The sequence below is a fragment of the Callithrix jacchus genome, chromosome 8 (assembly GCF_049354715.1).
Source record: "Callithrix jacchus isolate 240 chromosome 8, calJac240_pri, whole genome shotgun sequence".
NCBI lineage: Eukaryota > Metazoa > Chordata > Mammalia > Primates > Cebidae > Callithrix > Callithrix jacchus.
Genome location: NC_133509.1, coordinates 12,361,997 through 12,385,637, shown reverse-complemented (window position 1 = coordinate 12,385,637; position 23,641 = coordinate 12,361,997). Strand labels below are relative to the sequence as shown.

Below are 23,641 nucleotides of genomic sequence, written 5' to 3'. Positions count from 1 at the left end.
AAATTCAGATTTGAATTTATACGTCTAGGCCAAGGGCTGACAAGAGCCCAGGTAATGCCAATACAGCTGGTCCACAGGCTATACTCTGAGCCGCAAGGGGCTAGCAGAGACCACGCCCATGTCAGAACCTCCAGTGTGGGGGTCTTTGGGCAGCCCAGTGAAGCCTTTGGAACAGCGGCTTCAGGATCAGACTTCCATGGGTCTGAACCCCAGCTCTGCCACTCAATGGTCAGTGCCCTTGGCAGGAGTTACTTAGCCCTTTTGAGACTCTGTACCAAACTCTGAAAAAATGGGCACCATTCCTTCAGTCTGTCAGGGCTGTTGGAGAAGTAAATGAGGTGATGGTTCTAAAGCACCTGGCACACGGCTTGGCATCTGGGAAATGCTAACCATTATTGTTAGTGCTCAGTATTGCCCACTAATTTAGGATGAAGTCCCAGGTGTCTCAATCCTGGCTGGGTTCTCCAAGGGCCAGGATTGCCCTCACTCCCAACCTGGGGCCATCTTCCCTGGGCAGGCCCAACAGTGGTTTAATGGTGGGTTGTGGTGGCAAACAGACCTGGGCTCTGTGGGCCTGGGCCTCTGTGGGCTTGGGCCCCACCACCTGTTGGCTGTGAGATCTTGGGCAAGTTGCTTCAGCTCTCTGAGCCTTGGTTTCCTCATCTTTAAAATGGGGGAATGTGATGGTTCACGCCTATAATCCCAGCACTTTGAGAGGCTGAGGCAGGAGGATTGCTTGAAGCCAGGAATTTGAGACCAACCTGGGTAACGGAGGACCCTGGCTCTACTGTTAAATAAATAACATGGGAGGAGATAGTTTAAAATAGTAATAAATACCAAGGAGAAATGTTGTGAAGATTACCTATGATAATGTGAAGGAAGAGCTTAGCACAGGGCACAAAGGGAGCGTTCCTTGACTATTATTAAGTTACTACTAGATATATACACACACATACATATATATACATTTATACATATATATGGGTGTATAATGGTACCTCACTAAGAGATATATATATACACACACACATACATATATATACATTTATACATATATATGGGTGTATAATAGTACCTCACTAATAGATATATATATATACACACACACACATACATATATATACATTTATACATATATATGGGTGTATAATAGTACCTCACTTATATATATATATACACACACACATACATATATATACATTTATACATATATATGGGTGTATAATAGTACCTCACTTAGATATATATATATATACACACACACACACATACATATATATACATTTATACATATATATGGGTGTATAATAGTACCTCACTTATATATATATATACACACACACATACATATATATACATTTATACATATATATGGGTGTATAATAGTACCTCACTTAGATATATATATACACACACACACATACATATATATACATTTATACATATATATGGGTGTATAATAGTACCTCACTAATATATATATACACACACACATACATATATATACATTTATACATATATATGGGTGTATAATAGTACCTCACTAATATATATATACACACACACATACATATATATACATTTATACATATATATGGGTGTATAATAGTACCTCACTAATATATATATATACACACACACACAGACATATATATACATTTATACATATATATGGGTGTATAATGGTACCTCACTAAGAGATATATATACACACACACACATACATATATATACATTTATACATATATATGGGTGTATAATAGTACCTCACTAATATATATATATACACACACACACAGACATACATATATATACATTTATACATATATATGGTTGTATAATAGTACCTCACTAATAGATATATGCTAGTACCTTGTGTGTGTGTGTGTGTGTGTGTGTATACATGTGTGTATATATACATATTTGGAGACTGAGTCTCACTCTGTCACCCAGGCTGGAGTGCAATGGCAGGATCTCGGCTCACTACAACCTCTGCCTCCTGGGTTCAAGCAATTCTCCTGCCTCAGCCTCCTGAGTAGCTGAGATTACAGGTGCCCGCCACCATGCCTGGCTAATTTTTGTATTTTTAGTAGAGATGGGGTTTCACTGTGTTGGCCAGGCTGGTCTCAAACTCCTGACCTCAAGTAATCTGCCCACCTCGGCCTCCCAAAGTGCTGGGATTACAGGCGTGAGCCACCGTGTCCTGCCAGGTGCTAATAATATTAACTATTATTATTTTAAGGAGCTAACAGAGGTGAAAACATGTTAAGTTCTGAGCTCCCTTAGTTGTGGTGTGATTCCTGGAAAGATCCCTGGTGACCCCAGACTCCTAGAAAGAGGCAGTGGGACATGTGGAGAGGAGAGAAAGTCCAATTCTAGTCCCCTACCTAGTCTCTGCCTCAGTAAGTCACCTACCCTCACGGGCCCTCAGTTCCTACTTCTGAAGTCTGAATCGTTCTAACTTGTGTGAGGGAAGGCAGTTTCACCAGCTATTCCAGTCCCTTTTCAGCAAGAAGACCCATGGTGTGTGGCTCTGGGGGCAGGGTCTGGGTGGAGGTCTGTGGAATCAGGTTTGAGTGGGGGTTAGAAGAACGGTGGGCAGGAGCTGCTGGGGAGTACAGCCTGGCATTTCAGGGGCCCTATGTAGGGCGGTGGGCCCTGGAAGGCTGTGTAACCCTGGAGGCCTCTATCACTTGGAGGTTAGTTGCTCAGGACTGGTGTGTGGAATGCAAATTCTTCTCTCCTTCTTGAAGGGCAGCTCAGCTGAGGAAGGCCTGAGGGAGTCTTCCCCACAGCTCCTCAAACACACACATCTGCCTACCCATTAGGGCAGGAAGCTGCTGTCCCCAGCAATGAGCGAGTGCCCATACCTAGACCTGCCCTCATGCCAGGGCCTCACCTGTACCCGGCCATAGCTCAGAGGTAGGTTCAAACGGGTGGGGTTCAGACACTTTAACCTGCCAGTCAGCAGTGCGCAAACTGACCCCTTCTGACCCCCTGAGAAGCTGTGTGGTAGAAAAGCCCTTGTCTGGACACCAGGGGTCCTGTGTGGCTGAGGACAAGTCAGCCAGCCTCTCTGAGCCTTGCTTTTCTCATTATAAGGTTGTGGGGTTAGACTGAGGCTCATGTCTGCTCTGGGGCATGAAGGCTTCGTTTTTAGCTTTTTATTTATTTTGAGACAGAGTTTCACTCTTGTTGTCCAGGCTGGAGTGCAATGGTGTGATCTCGGCTCATCACAACCTCTACTCCTGGGTTCAAGCACTTCTCCTGCCTCAGCCTCCCAAGTAGCTGGGATTACAGGCATGCACCACCACGCCTGGCTAATTTTGTCTTTTTAGTAGAGACGGGGTTTCACAATGTTGGTCAGGCTGGTCTTGAACTCCCAACCTCAGGTGATCCACCCACCTCAGCCTCCCAAGCTGGGATTACAGGCATGAGCCACCGAAGGCTTCTTTTCATCCATCCATCCTCAGGACGCCCCTGCCTCCCCTGGGCCTCCTGGAAATCTGCTTCTGCCTAGTTCTTCCCATAACTGATCCCTCCCCAAAGACCATCCCACTTACAGTCATCTCTTCCTCCCCTTCCTAAGGCAGGGAGCGTTTGTGGTCTGTGCATTCAGGCTAAACCTTCGTCTTGGTGATGGCCGCTTGCATTGTTAAGTAACTGTTTTGCGGCTGGGTATTCCATCTGTCTCCTCGACTAGATTTTAAGCTCCTAAAGGGCTTCTTTCTTTTGTACTTCTCATGTCCCCTGCCCGTGGAGCCTGGTAAAAACTAAATGAACATGTGGCCTTCTGGGACAAAGCTGTCTCTCTGTCTCTCTTCTGTTTCTCTCTCTGCCTCTCTTTTGCTCCCCACCCCACCCCCCTTGTAATTGATAGCACAGCTCAAAGGAACAGAAGCTTGTGAACGGGAGGATGGGCAGGGGAGTATAATGCACACGGGTTAGGATCCTGGGGTGCTGCTGCCGCGTGCTTATCTCTAGAGGAACTGAGACTCTCTCTTCCTCACCAGATGGGGTGTGAATCAGAGACTAAATGGCTCGGTACCCCCTCCACGCCCGGGTCTTGGGTCTCCTGCCTTGGGCTTCACTCTCTAGCTAGAGGAGGCCTATGCCCCCAGGCTCATTGGCCCCAACTGTAGGGGGAGGGCCCCCTTATTCTCTGTGTGCAGGGCGTCCCCTCACCCCCACCGGCAGGACTTGAGTGTGGAAGTCGAACCCTTCTGGTTCCCACACCTTGGCTCCACTGTCACAGGCAGCCAGCTGGCCCCTTAAACACAATGTGCAAATCTTCTCTGTTCCCGTTCCTGGCATTGTCAGCGGCCAGGCGCCTTGGCTGGGAATGTGGGCCGGTGAATAGGGAGGCATTTGCAGCCTGCAAATGAAACAGGCCCCCAGCCCCCCTTCACCCTCTGTCCCCTCCCCGCCCCCAGGGAGAAAGGACTTTTTCACTCCTGGCCTTCTTGTATTGCCTTTCCCTCTCCCCTCTTCTCTCCAGAGTGCCTGCAGGCTGGTGTGTGCGCGCGAGCGCGCGCGCGTGTGTGTGTGTGTGTGTGTGTGTGTGTGTGTGTCAGAGAGAGAGAGAGAGAGAGAGAGAGTTTTTCCACAGTAGCTTGAAGGCTGTTCTCCATAGCCTTCAAAAAAATGTAGAATGCAACGGAAGATGACCCAGGATGATAAACCAAACAGCTCACTGCTGTCTTTGTTTAAACTGGCCTGAGTGATTCCAAGTGTCTGCCTGTGTAACTGACCTATGAAACCTTTATTTTCTGTGGCCATAGTCTGGTTGCAAACAAGGAATGTAGAGACCAGGAGTGAAGGAGTGAGTGAGTGAGTGTGTGTGTGTGTTGCCAGGTGAGTCTGAGCATACAGGTGTGTGCCTGAAGGATGTCATGGGGCTTAGGGTTGGGGTCTATCTCTCCTCAAAGGCTCTCCTGTGGAATCCCTCTTCCCTTGAGCAGGCTAGAAAGCTGGAGTGGACAGACCCAGCCCCGGACAAGAGGAGGTGATAGGTGATTTTATTAGGTCCTGTAAGGGACTGACCCTTACCCAACCAGCTGAAGTGAGAGAGGAGGGGGCAAGCCCTGGGGCACTGGGTGGAGGGTAGGGCTTCCATTTGGGGCATTTGAATGTGGCCGCAGTGGCTCAATCTCAGCCTCCTGGGTTCAAGTGATTCTCCTGCTTCAGCCTCCCTATTAGCTGGGATTACAGGTGTGCGCCACCACACCTGGCTAATTTTTTTGTATTTTTATTAGAAACAGGGTTTTGCCATGTTGGCCAGGCTGGTCTCAAACTCCTGGCCTCAAGCGATCCACCCACCTTGGAGTCCCAAATTGCTGGGATTACAGGCGGGAGCCACTGTGCCCCGCCTGCGCCATAGTTTTCTTATTCACTGGGTGGCTGCCCAAAATCTAGCTGTGCTCTTGCAAGCCTGCTGACCTGGGCTTCCCATCCCCACTAAAGAACCTCTCCCTGATTTCTGAGCTTGCTCTCCCTGCCCCCAACTTTGTTCACCCTGTTCTAAGAAATGCCTCTGTAACTGCCCTCAGATGTAAGGAGAGCAGAAGAGAGGGCTTTCTAAGGGGTCCCTAAGGAGGGGCGTGGGGACACAGTGAAGGTAGGAAGCTGGGGGCTGAACAGAGAGGCCTGAAGAGTGGCAAGCGGTGGGACCTGCTGGCAGACCCTGGATGGCAGGGAGATGCAGGGGTCAGGGTGGGCTTAATGCAGGCAAGGCCGTGGGGGCCAGGACTAGCTCACCTGACTCAGGTGGGAAGAAATGTGATGCAGCCAGGCGAGGTGGCTCAAGCCTGTAATCCCAGCACTTTGGGAGGCCGAGGCGGGTGGATCATGAGGTCAAGAAATCGAGACCATCCTGGTCAAAATGGTGAAACCCTGTCTCTACTAAAGATACAAAAAATTAGCTGGGCATGGTGGCGTGTGCCTGTAATCCCAGCTACTCAGGAGGCTGAGGCAGGAGAATTGCCTGAACCCAGGAGGTGGAGGTTGTGGTGAGCCGAGATCGCGCCATTGCACTCCAGCCTGGGTAACAAGAGCGAAACTCCGTCTGAAAAAAAAAAAAAAGAAAAAAAGAAAATGTGATGCAGAGGGCTGGTGTCCCAGGGGCTCCACCCGCGCTTCTCCCTCTCTTCTCTGGGTCTTGGTGTCCATGCTCCTCGGTCTTTGACACTCCCCACCCCCACCCCCACCTCTGCCTTCCTCTGCGGCCACATTTTGAATACTGGTCTTTCACATCCCTCAGTCCCAGTTTCTCCTGCCCTGTCCTCCCAGCCTTCTTCAGCTTTCTTCCTCCTCCCTCCTTTCTTGTTCTATCCTTCTTCCTGCCTCTTTATCTTTTTTTTTTTTTTTTTAGAGGCAGGATCTCACTCTGCTACCCAGGCTGGAGTGGAGTGGAGTGATACTGGCCTTGAACTCTTGGGCTCAGGAGATCCTCCCACCTCAGCCTGAGTAGCTGGGACTAGTTTTTTAAATTTTTCTTTTTTTTTGAGATAGTATCCTGCTTTGTTGCCCAGGCTGGAGTCCCAGTGGTGTGATCTAGGCTCACTGCAACCTCCACCTCCTGGGTTCAAGTGATTCTCCTGCCTCAGCCTACCGAGTAGCTGGGACTACAGGCACTTACTACCACTCGCAGCTCATGTTTGTATTTTTAGGAGAGAAGGGATTTCATCATGTTGGCCAGGCTGGTCTTGAACTCCTGACCTCAGGTGGTCCACCCGCCTCGGCCTCCCAAATTGCTGGGATTACAGGCATGAGCCATGGCACCCAGCCAACTTTAAAAATTTTTTTGTAGAGATGGGGTCTCACTATGTTGCCAAGGCTAGTCCAAATTCCTGGCCTCAAGCCATCCTTCAACTTTGGCTTCCCAACATGCTGGGATGACAGGTGTGAACCACTGTGCCTCGGCTGCCTCTTTCTCCAGCTGTGAGAATTCCTGTGTTTACCACCTTCTGCTGTGTTTAGAGTGGGATTTCTGTTTCAGAAGCAGAAGTAGGTGAGCTCAGGCCTCTGCAGAGACTAAGGAGAGAGATTGGGAAGATGAGGTTCAAAGAGAACACCAAAGGATGGGGTTTGTAGCCTCCCAGCAAGTCAGGGGCTCCCTGGGGAAAGACTTTTACTGAGAGGAATCTGAGAACCCTGGTTGGGGCCTGTCTCTGAGCCTGGACACTGACACTGACACTGACCACAGTGGGTGGTGGGGGCAGCCCTGGGCTGCTCTCTGGAATGCTGGTGTTAGGTTGCAGTGCAGATGCAGGCAGTGATAATGGGCAGGAACTGGACTTTCTGGTCTGGCTGCTGCCCCCAAGGCCATTGGAATGTGAGGGGGTTGGGTACTATCAAGAGGCCTCAGGGACTCCGGGTGGGCAGATGGAGACCAGACCACCTAAATGGAGAGGAGGGGACAGACCACCATGAGAGAGACCCAAGATCTAGCCCTTTCATTGAGTCGTAGGCTGCAGCCATAGAATCCTGAAAGTCCCAGCCCCCTTAGATCCTTAGGGGGCTTCTCGGTCTCCTGGTAGGGTTAGAGCTTTGGGAAGAACCTTGGTGCTCTAGTCCAACCTTCTCATTTTACAGAGTTGAAAACTGAAGCCCCAAGGGAGTAACCTGTCCAAGGACATGGTTGGTCCTCCAGCCTGGGCAGGTAAAGGAGTCCCTGCTTTATCAGGCTTCTGAAACCTGGCCTTCCCCAGTGCCTCACTCTTCTCTGCCCTCTGGTTCAGAAAAGGGGAGTCTTATATGCTCCTCCCTGAGGACACACTGGTGTGCATGTTTCTATTTTTTCTTTTTCTTTTCTTTTTTGAGACAGGGTCTCACTCTGTTCCCCCAGGCTGGAGTTCAGTGGTTTGATCTTGGCTCACTGCAGCCTCTACCTCCCAGGCTCAAGCAGTCCTCCCATCTCAGCCTCCCCAAAAAGCTGGGACTACAAGCACATGACACTACGCTTGGGTAATTTTTGTATTTTTGGTAGAGACAGGGTTCGGCCATATTTTTCAGGCTGGCCTCAAAATCCTGGGCTCGAGCAATCCTCCCACCTCAGCCTCCCAAAGTGTTGGGATTACAGGCGGAAGCCATCACACCTGGCCCCTCTGTTTTTCTTTAGTCCTGCCCTGGTTTGTCTGTGGGTGTGGGCTTGTTAAGCCTTGGAGGTGGGCTCCTGACCTCCATGGCAGATTGCAGAGGGTCTCTGAGTTTTCGAAGCACCGTGGAGGCTGAGCTGAGCAGGTTTGAGGGCTACCTATGCGCTGGTTCTTGGAGAGAACTAATCAGTAACAGCGAATGTAGTCAGGGTAATAAGGGGCTGCACGGTTCTAGGTCCCTTCTGTGCTCCTTTATTTAATTCCCACAATTCCATTAATAGGAATTCCTAGTCCTATTTTACAGATAAGTAAACGGGATCCCAGAATGATTAATTAACTTGGCCAAGGGGACATGGTAAGTGGGGAAGCTGGGATTTAAACCCGGTTCTGCCTGACCCAAAAAGTTCACTGGCCTGAATGTCTCTATCAGGGTCTCAAACCCCTGGAGAACCTCTCAGTATTTATGCCTCAGAAACAAAAGCAGATACCTGGGGGCATGCAGGGTGGAGTAGGGGAGTATAGGGATCGGAGAATAGCTTAGAATCCTGGCCAAGGTGGGAGCCACTTCTGGGTGGGCCAGGCAGGGTTACGGACTCCATGGCCTGGCTGCTGCGGGAACGTCCTGGTTATAGGAGGCTCTGTGTAGAGAAGTCTCACTGTGCCTGTGAGGCGGGTCAGAGCCGGCTGAGAACGGGTTCCTGAGTGAAGAGGAAGCTGGGAGGTGGCTGGGACTGCTGGAGGTAGAGGTGGGAGTTGCTTCTTCCTGAGGAGGAAAGACAACCCCCCCCCTCCACTCCCTTTCCCTTTCTTGTTTCTGCATAATGACGCTGATTGCTCCACATCTGTCATAATTACTCTTTGTTTGAAAATTCAGAACAAATCACAGGAGAGGAACTGGAATGGCTGGAGAAGGCTCCTTCTCTCCAGGGGTCCTGGCAGGAGGAGGGGTGGCAGGGAAGAGCCATAATCATCCTGGAAGAGCTGAGACAGCTGATTGTCCTTGTCCTGTCCCCTTGCCTGGACAATAGCCACAACCCCCAGGGAAGGTGGCCTACGCCCTCACGGAATTACGTGCCCACCCTCCCCACAGGCCATGGTGGAGGCGGGGATTCTCCCTTCCTCCCACATTATCCCACTCTCTACCCACCAACCTGGAGGAGGGGTCTGCATTAGGTCCCCTGCCCTTTTGGTACCACTGAACAATGGATTGGACAGCAGGCTGAGGGGCAGGTGGTGCCTGCTGGAAAGGCGCCGGTCCCCAGCACAGTGCAAGGCCCCTTACTGGGGAGGGCATTGGGGCAGTTGTGGCTGGCAGACCCTGGGGCCAGGCTAGCATTGGGTCTCTGGAGTGAGACAAGCATGGGGGACCACTGCTTTCGGGGAGCACCAAACCACACCCTCTTGGGGGTCCAGCAGGCGGCCCTGGATGCTCAGTGCTGCACACTCATTTCCCAGCCTGACTTCTGTTGAGGGTTCTGGTTCCCATCCCTAGCCCGAAGGCCCTTGGTTTTGTCTCACCATTCCTGGAGTGTGAACCCAGGTTTGTGACCCTGTCTGCTATGAGCATCCTTGTACGCTTCCCTCCTAACTTAGCCCCTTTCCATCAAAGACAGCCTAGAATTTACCCCCAAACCAGCCAGGCATGGTGGCTCACACCTGGAATCCCAGCACTTTAGGAGGCCAAGGTGGGTGAATCACCTGAGTTCAGGAGTTCGAGACCAGCCTGGCCAATATGGTGAAATCCTGTCTCTAGTAAAAAAAAATTTAAAAATTAGCTGGATGTGGTGGTGCGTGCCTGTAATCCCAGCTACTCAGGAGGCTGAAGACTGCAGTGAGCTGAGATCGTTCCATTGCATTCCAGTCTGGGTGACAGAGAGAGACTCAGTCTCAAAAAAAGAAAAAATTATCCCCAAACCTCATTGGTAATGAAACCCCACGTGCTGTCACCCTGCAGCACACCCCAACAGGACCGTTGGTGGGTCTGACACTTCATGTTGCTGGAGCCAGTGAGAGATGCAGATAGTCCTGCACTAACAAGCGGCTCTGGGTTCAAGCTCCCTCCCCGAACACTGTTGGGCCTCAGTTTGTCTTTGTGGAAAATGGGAGGGTGCACCGCTCTGCCATCAGTCATTCCGAAGGGGAGAGCATGATTAAGACCCAAGCATTTGTGGAGTGTACAGTCCTGTGCATGCCCCCAACTCCCCACTAGTAGGGGCAGCCTTTGTTCAGGCTTCATATTAGCAGGCCAGAGAAGCCAGGGGAGTCCTGGAGACAGGAGGTGCCTGGTTTGGAGGGGGCACCTCCTCTGGCCCCACCATTATGGACTGAAGCTCATTGAGATGTTTGGACCTGACCCTGACACCATGATGCTTATCTCTGCACCCTCCCTGGCTCCCATTTCCAGGAGAAGCTGCTTTTAACATGTAAAATTTCAACTCACCCTTGTGTGACTTTGGGCCTATCTGCTCACCTTCCTGGGCCTCTAGTTTCCTCCTAGGTGGAAGGTGGAGTGGGGTGACCGGATTAAGATACCTAAAATCCATTCCCAGTTCTAAAGTTCTCAGACACGGCCCCATTTTCACCCTGAACACAGCCCTCAACTTTCCCCTCTGCCTCCCTCCAGGCCCCCCAGCTCCCTCTGTGGAGCACCCGGCTTAGCCTTCTTTTTTTTTTTGAGATGGAGTCTTGCTCTGTCATCCAGGCTGGAGTGCAATGGCATGATCTTGGCTCACTGCAGTCTCTGCCTCCCAGGTTCAAACTATTTTCCTGCCTTAGCCTCCCAAGTAGCTGGGATTACAGGCATGCACCACCATGCCTGTCTAATTTTGTATTTTTAGTAGAGGCGGGATTTCTCCATGTTGGTCAGGCTGGTCTTGAACTCCTGACCTCATGATCTGCCCGCCTCGGCCTCCCAAAGTGCTGGGATTACAGGCGTGAGCCACCGCGCCCAGCCAGGCTACCCTTTTTTCTAATGTCAGGATGAAAGTTTTGAGAATAGCGCCCTTGTCATTCTCCCTCTTAACCCCCACTCTGTCGACACCCTCCTGGCTCCTGCCTGCGCACGTGTCCAAAGCAGCCCAGGCGCCAGAGTTTCAGGATGCCGGCAGGTCCCTGGTCGCAGGGCGCCTGGCTCCACCCTGGGCGGAGTGCAATGGGCAGAGAGCAGTGGCCCGCGGGAGCAGCTCTGCAGCAGGCTCGGAAAATGAAGCCTTGCCCTCTAGGCCGGACGAGGGGCGCCCCCACCCCCAGCATGGCTGCGGGATCCAGTGCAATTAGCGCTGCGCCGCGCGGTTTCTCTGCTGTCAAGTCACCGAAGTGCGTGGCCGAGTGTGTCTGTGGGTGTGAATGAGTGTGCGTGTGCGTGTGTCCTCGCTTCCCAGGCTCCCAGCATCCAGGACGTGGAGGCTCTTTGGTCACTATTCTTCTAGGCTGCTGCGGTTAGCGTTTCCAGGTATTTTCATCTGGAAACTTGGGAATTCACCCCTATCAAGTGGGAGCCTGGAATGGGTCTGAGAGAGGGAAGAATGGAGAGTTGGGGTGGGGGGCTTGGGGTTTGCCTGGGGGATCTATGAGAGGTCTCAGTTCTCAGGTTCCAGCCATCTCCTCTTCCTCCTAACTAGCTTGGGGTGCAGGCCAGGGATTTTTCTTTCTTTTCTCTTTTTTTCCTTTCTTTTCTTTTTTTTTTATTCTTTTGAGGCAGGGTCTTGCTCTGTCATCCTGGCTGGAGTGCAGCAACACGATCATGGCTCACTGCAGCCTCAACCTTTGGGGCCCAAATGATCCTTCCACCTCAGCCTCCTGGGTACCTGGAACTACAGGCCTGCACCACCACACCCAGCTAACGTATTTTTTATATTTTTGGTAGAGATAAGACCTTACTATGTTGGCCAGGCTGGTCTTGACTCCTGGCTCAGACAATCCACATTGCCTTGGTCAAAGTACTGGGATTACAGGCTTGAGCCACTGTGTCCATAGGCCAGGAATTTCTGACAAGGAACAAGAGCTAGGCCAAAGTTTATGGGCAAATCTTAAAATAAGCCAGGTTCACTGGGCACCATGGCTCATGCCTGTAATCTCAGCACTTTGGGAGGCTGAGGCAGGTGGATCACTTGAGTCAGAAGTTCAAGACCAGCCTGACCAACATAATGAAACCTCATTTTGACTAAAAATGCAAAAAATTAGCCATGTGTGGTGGTATGGCTTATAATCACAGCTACTAGGGAGGCTGGGACAGGAGAATCACTTGAGCCTCGGAGGCAGAGTTTGCAGTGAGCTGAGATTGTACCACTGCACTCCAGCCTGGGCGACAGAGCAAAACTCTGTCTCAGAAAAAAAAGAAAAAGAAAAGGAAGAAAGGGTCCAGATGCTCTTTCCAGTGTACTGATTGGTCAAATGGGATTTGGGCTCTAGCTTGAGCCAGAGCTGAATAGGACCTTAGAGAACTGAAACCCAGTATTTGGCTTTCGACAAACAACACTTCTCAGATCTTTTTCTGCCATCTTCAGATTTGGTTTCTTTTTCCCTCCCCACACTTGGGTTTTTTTTTTTTTTTTTTTTTTTTTGCCTCTAACGTGGTATGTCCTCCTCTTTCTGCAACAATTCCCTTCATCCTAATTTTTTGAGGTCTCTTAAAATTGTATTCCAATTCTCTCGTACGTTAGAATCAGCCCTGTCTGATTTAGTCCCACTTGCAGATTGGATTAGAATATTCTTGACTCCATTATCTCAGATCACCCATAACAATATTACGTGGAGAGATCCTCAGCCTTGAGGCTGTTTGATATTCCCGCCCTCCTCTGTTTCTGATTTTCGCTCCTTAAATCAGTCATTTTCCCATCAAACCATAACAAAATCAGGATCAAAACAGGCAGGCCGGTATGAGGTTGATAGGATCGAGGCTTTCCTGTTTTATAACATCAATTCGAGAAGGATCCATTGGGCTGTATGTCCAGCTTTGCTTTTGGCGGGGGGAGGTGGAGGGAATCAGAACACAGGGTTCATGCTGGAATAGCAAATATATCTCTTATCCCTCCCACTCGTTTGCAAACCTTGTGGGGAGGGGATAGCTCCTTGGCATCCTCAGGGCTTGGCATCTCTCATCTCATCTGATGAAGGTGAGAGAATGGGGAGCTGTGGGTATGATGTGGGAGGATAGGAACACCTCCTACCGGCTGTGGGTCACTCACCCTCAGGAGCTCAGCAGCTGGGATTGGGGGAGGGCAGATGAAACTGAATCAGATATTGCTCCTGAAAGGCCTATAGGAGCATTTCACCTAAGCCCTTCTCAGCAGGCTTTTGAGTCCCTACTGTCAGGAGCTGAGAGTCGCCCTGTCTGACTGCTCTTGGCTCAAAGATGAAAGGGTCTTATCCATTTCTCTGCTTCTAACTATACCCTAAATCCTCGATTTCAGTCTCTTCTGGTATTAAAGGGCACCCGAATATCTCTATTCTGTTATCTTCCCTGAAACACCCTTATTCCAAGATCCGGCCATTGGCCACTTGGGAGAAGATGGAGAATAGGCTAAGTCACAGGTGCCATTACTAAGTACTGGGTGAGAAGGGCTTGCTTGGCCTGGTGAGTTCAAACCTCAGTCTGCCACTCCAGGAGGGGTGGCTACTGGTACTCAGTTATCTCAGGATGGAACCCTCTCCCAGGAAAGGTGGAGAAACTTGCAGGATTCCAGACCTCCAGCCTTACCCTCAGAAGAGCTCACAGGCCAGGCTCCATGCTAAGTCCCTACATGGCCCTGTGCATCCCCTGCAGAAGGCCTATCCCTGCATGGGCATGCCTGCCTTTCTGTTATAATCAAAATGACAACAAAGCATTCTGTGAACCCATGTTGCTGTGGTGATGGAGAGAGAGAAAAAAAGACACTCTTATTATTATACTCATTATGTTCCTATCAGAATACTTACCCACAGAGCATTATTTTTAAAGTTACTCATGTAATTACTCAAGTAGTGAGTCTCTAATTTGGGCCTGGAGGCTCTTCTTGCTTTTTTAATATATCATTTATCAAAGTATAATTTATCTGAGGATTGGCCACTTAGGCACCCTTGTTGATACAGAGATAAATAGTGATCAACAGTATTTGTAGTTACTGTTTGAATGGCCATTTCAGTCTTGCAAAATGAAGCTAGTGGCCTGTATAGCATTGGAATGGTTTGGGGGCCCCATGCAGTGGCTCATGTCTCTAATCCCAGCACTTTGGGAGGCTGAGGTGGGCAGATCACTTAAGCCCGGGAATTAGAGACCAGCCTGGGCAACATGGCAAAACTCAATCTCTACCAAAAATACAAAAAATTAGCCAGGTGCGGTGGTGGGTGCCTGTAGTCCCAGCTACTTGGGGGACTGGGGTGGGAGGATTGCTTGAGCCTGGGAGATCAAAGCTGCAATGAGCTGAAATCACGCCACTGTACTCCAGCCTGGATGACAAAGTGAGACCCTATTTAGAGCCTTAGGTAGAAGAAATACAACTCTATGATGAACATTTAGGAGAGTTATAAAAAAAACGTTTTGATCACATCTGTAGTTATGACCAAGGTTAAACCTTGATTCAGGAAAACAATGAATCATACTTAAATTTTTAAAAGCTTTTCATGTGTCACTGTCACTGCTAGTGCTTGGTAGTATTAGATACAGTTAGTTGGTCAGAGCAAGGGACAATTTGGCTGCTGCTCATTTGGTCCCTCAATAAGTGTTGTCCAGGCCAGGCATGGTAGCTCACGCCTGTAATCCCAGCACTTTGGGAGGCTGAGGTGGGCGGATCACCTGTGGTTGGGAGTTCGAGACCAGCTGGACCGACATGGAGAAACCCCCATCTCTACTAAAAATACAAAATTAGCTAGATGTGGTGGTGCACGCCTGTAATCCCAGCTACTCGGGAGGCTGAGGCAGGAGAATCACTTGAACCCGGGAGGTGGAGGTTGAGGTGAGCTGAGATCACTCCATTGTACTCCAGCCTGGGCAACAAGAGGGAAAACTCCGTCTCAAAAAAAAAAAAAAAAAAAAAAGTGCTGTCCATTCTTTTACTTTGTTCTGAAATAAAAGGATGGATAGATGGATGCCTCTGCGCAAGGATTTGGCTATGGGCTGCCTACAAAGTGCTTATAATTGAATTATGGTGATGTGGACATTAGAAAATGTTGCAGCCTCAGAAAGGGCTCTGTGATATGTGTCAGATAAGTGGTGCTAACCAAGGGCTAGCCCAACAGCCTCCTGCTTATCTGTCCAACACTAATAATTTAACAGATAAATAATTTATTAATCATGTACTAAATCTGATAGAACACTGGGACATAAGAGTATCATTCTTACTTTAGGTGGAATTAGTCGAAGAGCCTGTCAGAAGAGGTTAGGAAGTCCATGTGTCCAGGAAAAGGATCTACATACAGAATTGAGGGGTTTTAAAGGAGGTCTGGGACTGGTGCTGTGGCTCACGCCTGTAAACCCAGCACTTTGGGAGGCTGAGATGGGTGAATTGCCTAAGGTCAGGAGTTTGAGACCAGTCTGGCCAACCCCCATCTCTACTAAAAATACAAAAAAATTATTGGGAGGCCGAGGCGGGTGGATCACGAGGTCAAGAGATCGAGACCATTTTGGGCAACGTGGTGAAACCCTGTCTCTACTAAAAATACAAAAAATTAGCTGGGCATGGGGGCGCGTGCCTGTAATCCCAGCTACTCGGGAGGCTGAGGCAGGAGAATTGGCTGAACCCAGGAGGCGGAGGTTGCGGTGAGCCGAGATCGTACTATTGCACTCCAGCCTGGGTAACAAGAGTGAAACTCCATCTCAAAAAAAAAAAAAATTAGCCGGGGTGGTGGTACATGCCTGTAATCCCAGCTACTTAGGAGTCAGAGGCAAGGGAATTGCTTGAATCCAGGAGGCCAAAGTTGCAGTGAGCCAAGATCGGCCACTGCACTCCAGCCTAGTTGACAGAACAAGACTCCGTTCTGTCTCAAAAAAAAGAAAAAACAAAACAAAACAAAAAACCAGGTCTATTCTTAAATCAGCAAATCTCCAAGAGTATCTGTCCTGTACCTGCTTGCCTCCTCTGTGCCAAGTACTCTGAGGGACAGCACAGAAAGATGAGATACTTCCTGATCTTGAAGGATGTAATCTTCCCTTTTCCCCCCACCCCCCTACCTTTTTTTAAAAAAAACCCAGCTTGTTTGGTGGTGATGGTGAAAAAGCAGCCTGATATAGCCCAGAGAATCTCTTGGATGTGTAAATAGTGTGAGCCTTGGCTTGTGCATCTGCACCGTGGTTTCCTGTAGCTTTGATTGATTTCTAAGTTGAGCCACCTCATCTCCTCGTCTGTGAAAAAAGAAGTGCGTCAGCCCCACTGGGCTTCTTATGGTGCCTGCCGTGGCTTCCAGGGGCATGTGGTTGACACTCTGCTGTTACCGTCAGCCCCACCACTCTCCTCGGGACCCACATAGGATCAAAACAGTGGCCTCCCTGCTTGCACGTTAAATCCAAATTCCGAGGCCTTGCTTTGCAGACCTCCCCTTTCTGACCATTTCCCTCTTTCCGACCCTCTAAGCCCCTTCATCAGTCCAGGCTCCCCACAGTGCCCCCTCTTCCCTCCTGTTCTTTTCCCTCTCCCGCCTTCTTTACCAGCATCTCTCCCAGCCATTGCCTAAACCTCTGCAGTCCTTTCAGCTTGGTGGCGCACAGCTGGGCGCTAAGGTGTGTAAATTCCCCACTCGTTCTCCAAGTGTTTGGTGTGTATCCGGAGAAATGGGATTAGGTCTTTGAATGCAGGGCCGTGCCCGTTTATCCTGAATTAAAGACAACTGGGTGCCCAGTTAGGGGGCCCCTGAGAATCTGCAGGTGGAGAAGGCTCGGGGCGGGGCCCGGAGGGAGGGGCGAGGGCGAGTCCGGAGGCCGCGCGTGTCCGCCCAGCTTCCACGGAAGGGGAAGGGCCTCTTTCCTCGGGGAGACAGGCTCCGCTTCCTCAGTTTCTCTCCGCCGCCACCGAGGGCGCCGGGGCCGGGCTCAGCTGGGGAATCCGAGGCGCTGGGGGAGGGGGTGGCGGGAAATGGTGCCTCGCTCGCCCCAGCGACATCAAACCCTCGTTTGGCGTGCGAGGACAATGGCTGTCTTATTTTCTCCATTCGCCGCGCACAATGCCGGATTCTCTCATTCACCCGCGGTGGTGCGAGCGAGGTAATTAGCCAGCGCCATTCAGCGCGGACACTATTGCTATGCGGGAGGGGGGCGGGACGCCCGCGTCGGCGGGGATTAGCCGCGGGCCGGGGCGCAGCTGCGGCCACTTCAAAGGCGGCGCGCGGCCCGGCCGGCTGTGGGAACCGGCCCCCGCCTCGGACCCGGCCGCCGGGAAGGGGCCCGCCGCGTCCTCCCGGCCCGAGCCCTCGCCCGCCGCCCCTGCCGCGCCCTGGGCCGGGGAGCCTGGGGCCGCTCGGGCCGGGGCTCCGGCGGCTGTTGTCGCTCCCCATCACGCTCCCACTTTCATCAGGACCTCGAGTGCTTTTCTCCTTTGAGGCCCGGAGTCAAAGGGCAGAGCGGGGAAGGAGGGAGAAGAGCGGGGGGGATGGGAGCCTGACACAAAGTGCTGACCTACGAGGAGTGGAGCAGATGGTCCCACTTACTCCTGCCGCCCAGCCAGCGCAGCTTTGGGGGCCCCAGGCTCCGGCCTGACCCTGCCCGCCCGCTGAATGCCTGCACTGGGGCCCCTCGGGGGCCGGGCTTCCCCAAGCTCCCCACCCGGCCCACTGCGCTGCCCACTCTGCCCTGCCTCCGGGCCTTGGAGTCAGGCTGCCCAGAGCAGCCAGCCGGGAGTAAGGCTTGCGGGGGGTTGGCTGAGATTCTGCTCTGGTCCCGATTCCCAAGAACCTGCCAGGCCAGGGCCTCCCAATCCTAGAGTCACCTCCAGAGCTTTAGGAGGCACAGGGATTTCTGGGCACTACACCGGACCAATGACTGAAGCTCTGGCAGCAGCATCCAGAAATCCGCGAGGTTTAGGCAGATTAGGGTTATTCCCACCTGCAGCCAAGTTTGAGAGCCAGGGGCGTAGCCTAATTCACCTTCTTTTTCATTGAAGAAGTTGAGACTCAAGTAGAGGAATTATAATAACTTGTGGAGGAGAGCCATTAAATTGTGGCAGGTTGGGGACTTGAGTGGAAGACAAGATAATGGGCAGTGATCCCCAAGACCACATGACCCTTTAAGTCAGCATTCAGGGAGCAGTTTGTGAGGACTTAGTGTTTACCTCATATTTGATCTAGGTGCTGGAGGTAGAAAGATAAATGTGTCTGTTTCCTGCCCTATGAGACCTCATAGGTCTTCCGTGGGTAGGCAGATAGACGCATCAACAGCCAATTCTAATACAGTCTGAAAAGGGCTAGGAGAGGTGCAGGCAACATGTAAAGTCGGGAATGAATTCTGCTTCCTTTGGTGGATGTGCAAGATGGAGGCGGTGGTAGAGAAAGGGACCACAGAGTTGCAGGTAGAGGGGGCAGCGGAAGCAAAGAATGCAGGGGTGAATGTCTGCAAGATGACATAGCATGAGAGGAGCATGTCCTTTTATGGATGTGTTACAGGACAGGGGTCCAAGATCCAGACCCCAAGAGAGGGTTCTTGGATCTCAAAGAATTCAAGGCAAGTCTACAGTGCAAAGTGAAAGCAAGTTTATTAAGAAATTAAAGGATAAGGCCAGGTGTGGTGGCTCATGCCTGTAATCCCAGCACTTTGGGAGGCCCTGGTGGGTGGATCACCTCAGGTCAGGAGTTCGAGACAAGCCTGGCCAACATGGTGAAACCCCATTTCTATTCAAAATACAAAAATCTGCTGGGCGTGGTGGTGCACCCCTATAATCCCAGCTACTTGGGAAGCTGGGACAGGAGAATCACTTGAACCTGGGAGGCAGAGGTTGTAGTGAACTGAGATCACGCCACTGCACTCCAGCCTGGGTGACAAGAGTGAAACTGTGTCTCAAAACAAAGTAAAGGAATAAAAGAACGGCTACTCCATAGACACAGTGGCCCAGAGGGTCACTGGTTGGTTGCCCATTTTTATGGTTATTTCTTGATATGCTAAACAAGGGGTGGATTATTCATACTTCCCCTTTTTAGGCTATATAGGGTAACTTCTTGAAATCACTATGGCATTTGTAAACTGTCAGGACACTGGTGGGAGTGTAGCAGTGAGGATGATCAGAGGTCACTCTAGTGGTCATTTTGGTTTTGGTGGGTTTGGGCCTGCTCCTTTACTGCAAGCTGTTTTATCAGCAAGGTCTTTATGACCTGTATTTTGTGCGGACCTTGTATCTCATCCTGTGACTTAGAATACCTTATCCATCTGGGAATTCAGCCCAGTAGCTTTCAGCCTCATTTTACCCAGCTCCTGTTTCGGATGGGGTTGTTCTGGTTCACAGGCCTCTGATATTTCCTCCCTCCCTTTTATGAGAGAACTCTTTTTTTTTTTTTTTTTTTTTTTTTTTTTGAGATGGAGTTTCGCTGTTGTTACCCAGACTGGAGTGCAATGGCATGATCTCGGCTCACCATAACCTCTGCCTTCTGGGTTCAAGCAATTCTCTTGCCTCAGCCTCCCGAGTAGCTGGGACTACAGGCGCGCACCACTATGCCCAGCTAATTTTTGTATTTTTAGTAGAGATGGGGTTTCACCTTGTTGACCAGGATGGTCTCGATCTCTTGACCTTGGGATCCACCCATCTCAGCCTCCCAAAGTGCTGGGATTATAGGTGTGAGCCACCGCGCCTGGCCTTATAAGAGAACTCTTAATCCTAAGGTTTGTGGAGGGACGAAGAACCATCTTCTGTAACTTCTTCAGGCTGAATATGGGCGATGATATTCCTTCCTAAGTATGAGTGTCTCTTGCATTCAGGGTAGGAAGGAGCTCGGTCAGAAAGCATCAGTATGGTAAGGTCCATTTATAACTCTTGAGTTTTGACAGAGGTGATATCTGGAAGATTAATAAGTGTATAATTTGAGAAAACATTCAGTAAGCTTGTCCTGTATTCCGACAAAGAGTATAACAGCAATATATTCCACAAGAGTAAAGCAAAATAAGTAAAGTTATTCCAAGTAAACTAGATTAGAAGGCTATTAACTGGGCAACTGTTGGAACCAAGCTGATAGAGGATTGTTAGCTGATTGTAATGTGCCCAAAATGGAATACTGATCTGGATTTTTACATTACCCATCCTTCTTGTTTCCTATGAGCAGCAGTCAGAGATTACTGGTTGGTTCACAGGAATAAGCAGAGTTAGCTTAAGTGGCAGAAACTTAAAAACAACTGAGACTAGAATTTAATAACAAATGTACCATAGTTCTTGAAACATAATATTTCTCTCTCTAGTTTCCCATTTTTACTGAAGACAAATCATGTTGAGACTGATTTGCTTTATTATACTTGGCCTGATTATTTGTATAAAGTGCAGCAAGAATAATTATTTTTTCACATAGGCTCTTTTAAAATTGGCTTTGATGGAATTCTCTTCCATATAAGGAAACTTAGACAAGACTTCTTTTTCTTTTTTGAGTCGGAGTTTCACTCTTGTTGCCCAGGCTGGAGTACAATGGCACGACCTTGGCTCACTGCAACCTCCGTCTCCCAGATTCAAGCGATTCTCCTGCCTTAGCCTCCCAAGTAGCTGGGGTTATAGGCATGCACCACCATGCCTGGCTAATTTTATATTTTTAGTAGAGGCAGGGTTTCTCCATGTTTATCAGGCTGGTCTTGAACTCCCAACCTCAGGTGATCTACCCACCTCAGTCTCCCAAAGTGCTGGTATCACAGGCATGAGCCACCATGCCTGGCATAGATAAGAGTTTTTTAAAACTGAGCCCTGCCATGAGTTCATACCCTCAAATACCTATGAGTTGGGTAAATCCCTCTCCTTTTGAGGTCCCAAGATAACTTGGGGCTTCTGGACCTGTGATAAAGTGAAATTCTTTACTTGCCATAGGTCAGAAACCCTGTACAGGGACTGTGTAGGCAAGGTATGAGACCAGTTCCCCAAAGGGCTTTTATTGGCTCTACAAGTCAAGTTTGACTCCTTAAAGGAAAGTACACCATTACCAAGGCAGTCAAAGCCTTGGTAAAATAACCAATTTCTCCAACTGTGTCCTGTTACAAAAGAAAATAGACTCTTATTGCACCTATGCAAATAACTATATTGCCATAAGTTAAGAATACTCACAACTAGTTTCCAAATTCTGGAGAAATCAGGTAGAGAGAAACAAATATGTACCAAATTACTCAATTGCTTACAAGCTGTAAATAGCTCAAAAGAAAAATTTCCTTGACTCTGAAAAACAAAACAAAGGGTCGGCAACATTTTAAGCAAAATTAAACAGATTACTTCAGTTTTCTGTTGGTTCAGTAAATTCAGTTGATTCCTGTTCTGTCTGATATTCATGAACATTCTAGCTCTTAAAGAGAGTTCTGAAAGTTGTTTCCTCTATTCTAATGTTACAATTTCTGAAGTTATGAGAAACCTGCACTTAAGAACTCCTGCTAGAGTTCTATAGTTGATTATAAACCACCTTCTAAAGGGGATTAAAACAAGATAACAATTGTCTGTGGATGATAAAAGTTTTAGAACTGCCACTGTTAAAGCCACAATTGATAAGGAAATTTGGTTACTTCTGTGGCACACAAAATTTTACGTAACCATTATAATTGTTAATAACATACACTAAGTTATGTTAGAATTATAGCAGTTTCCTGTAACTTTGGAATATATACCAATAACATAGTTATGCAAATATAGTCCAAAGAAAGCAAAACATTCATATTTGACAGTGCTTCCTGTATGATTTTTATACCAAATAAGCCAAGTTTCACCTTTACATTGATGTACTATTAATGTTAAACTCAATTTTTAATACAGCCGTATAGACATATTTACCCCATGCTAATATTCAAAGATAAAGTAAGATTCTTATAAACTTTTTATAACACTTTACATTTTTTTTGTGAAAGAGCACATTAGTGCTCTAAGAAAAACCTGTTGTGCTTCTATTCCAATGTTTAATTTATGGAAAAACTGAATAATACAGCTTTAACTTTAGCCAATGTGTTCACACACACAATCTCTTACAATTAATTTGTATTTATTTATTTATTTTTGAGATGGGGTTTTGCTGTTGCTACTCAGACTGGAGTGCAATGGCACAATCTCAGCTCACAGCAAGCTCCGCCTCCTGGGTTCAGGCAATTCTCCTGCCTCAGCCTCCTGAGTAGCTGAGATTACAGGCACAGGCCACTATGCCCAGCTAATGTTTGTATAGTAGAAACGGGGTTTTACCTTGTTGACCAGGATGGTCTCGATCTCTTGACCTCGTGATTCACCTGCCTTGGCCTCCCAAAATGCTGGGATTATAGGCGTGAGCCACAGCGTCTGGTCACAATTAATTTTTATAAACCTTCCACATCTTGTTTAAACTTTAGATGTTTTTTATTTCTTAAAACAATCCTTTAATGCTTTAAGCAGCAAAAAATTCATATTCCCATGACTTCTTATAATATTTTATCAAAAACACATTTTACTTCCTTTACATACCTTGCATGTAAAATTTTTTCTTTAGTAGTTTCAATTACATGTTAACTCTTAGCAACTTTTATTTTTGGTGAAAACCTTGGTAAATCTGAGATTTTAATTATGCACTAGTATGGAGCCTAGCCTAGGACACACCAGGCAGAAGGGCAGAGAAGAGCTGACTCTCAGGCCAGGTGCAGTGGCTCATGCCTGTAATCCTAGCACTTTGGGAGGTTGAGGCAGGTGGATCACTTGGGAGGCCAAGGCAGGCCAAGGTCAGGAGTTCAAGACCAGCCTGGCCAACATGGTGAAACCCAGTCTCTACTAAAAATACAAAAATTAGCCTGCCGTGGTGGTGGGTGCCTGTAGTCCTAGCTACTTAGGAGGCTGAGGCAGGAGAATAGCTTGAACCTGGGAGGTGGAGGGTGCAGTGAGCCAAGATCGGCCACTGCAGGCCAGACTAAGTGACAGAGTGAGACTTCGTCTCAAAAAAATGTAAATAAATGAATAAAATAAAAAAATCCTTTTATATCTCTTATTACCCAACTTTAGCCATGCCAAGCGGCCAGTATATCTAGCTTCTAAACTTTACCAGTTTAGAAGCTTTACTCAGGGCCGGGCGCGGTGGCTCAAGCCTGTAATCCCAGCACTTTGGGAGGCCGAGGCGGGTGGATCACGAGGTCAAGAGATCGAGACCATCCTGGTCAAAATGGTGAAACCCCGTCTCTACTAAAAATACAAAAAATTAGCTGGGCGTGGTGGCGCATGCCTGTAATCCCAGCTACTTGGGAGGCTGAGGTAGGAGAATTGCCTGAACCCAGGAGGCGGAGGTTGCGGTGAGCCGAGATTGCGCCATTGCACTCCAGCCTGGGTAACAAGAGCGAAACTCTGTCTCGAAAAAAAAAAAAAAAAAAAAAAAAAGAAGCTTTACTCCTAGGTGCTTAGAGAAAGGAAAATTTAAGACAGTCCATGGAGCAGAGAATAGACAAGGTCATGCAGATATTAAACCAGAAACAA

General features: G+C 48.8%; 1 protein-coding gene across 8 annotated transcripts in view; it reads left to right on the top strand.

The window, feature by feature from the left end:
* Positions 1-23,641, top strand: part of IGDCC3 (immunoglobulin superfamily DCC subclass member 3) — a 52,217-nt gene that overhangs the window by 6,192 nt on the left and 22,384 nt on the right. For 3 of the 8 annotated variants that reach the window (XM_078333422.1, XM_035258885.3, XM_035258887.3), the window contains exon 1: positions 17,059-17,268. The exons of the other annotated variants lie outside the window; for them this stretch is intronic. In XM_078333422.1, coding sequence (XP_078189548.1) covers positions 17,229-17,268 — 40 coding nt within the window. In that variant the 5' untranslated portion in view covers positions 17,059-17,228. Of the gene's footprint in view, positions 1-17,058; positions 17,269-23,641 lie in introns of those variants that run through there. 8 annotated transcript variants of the gene reach the window in all.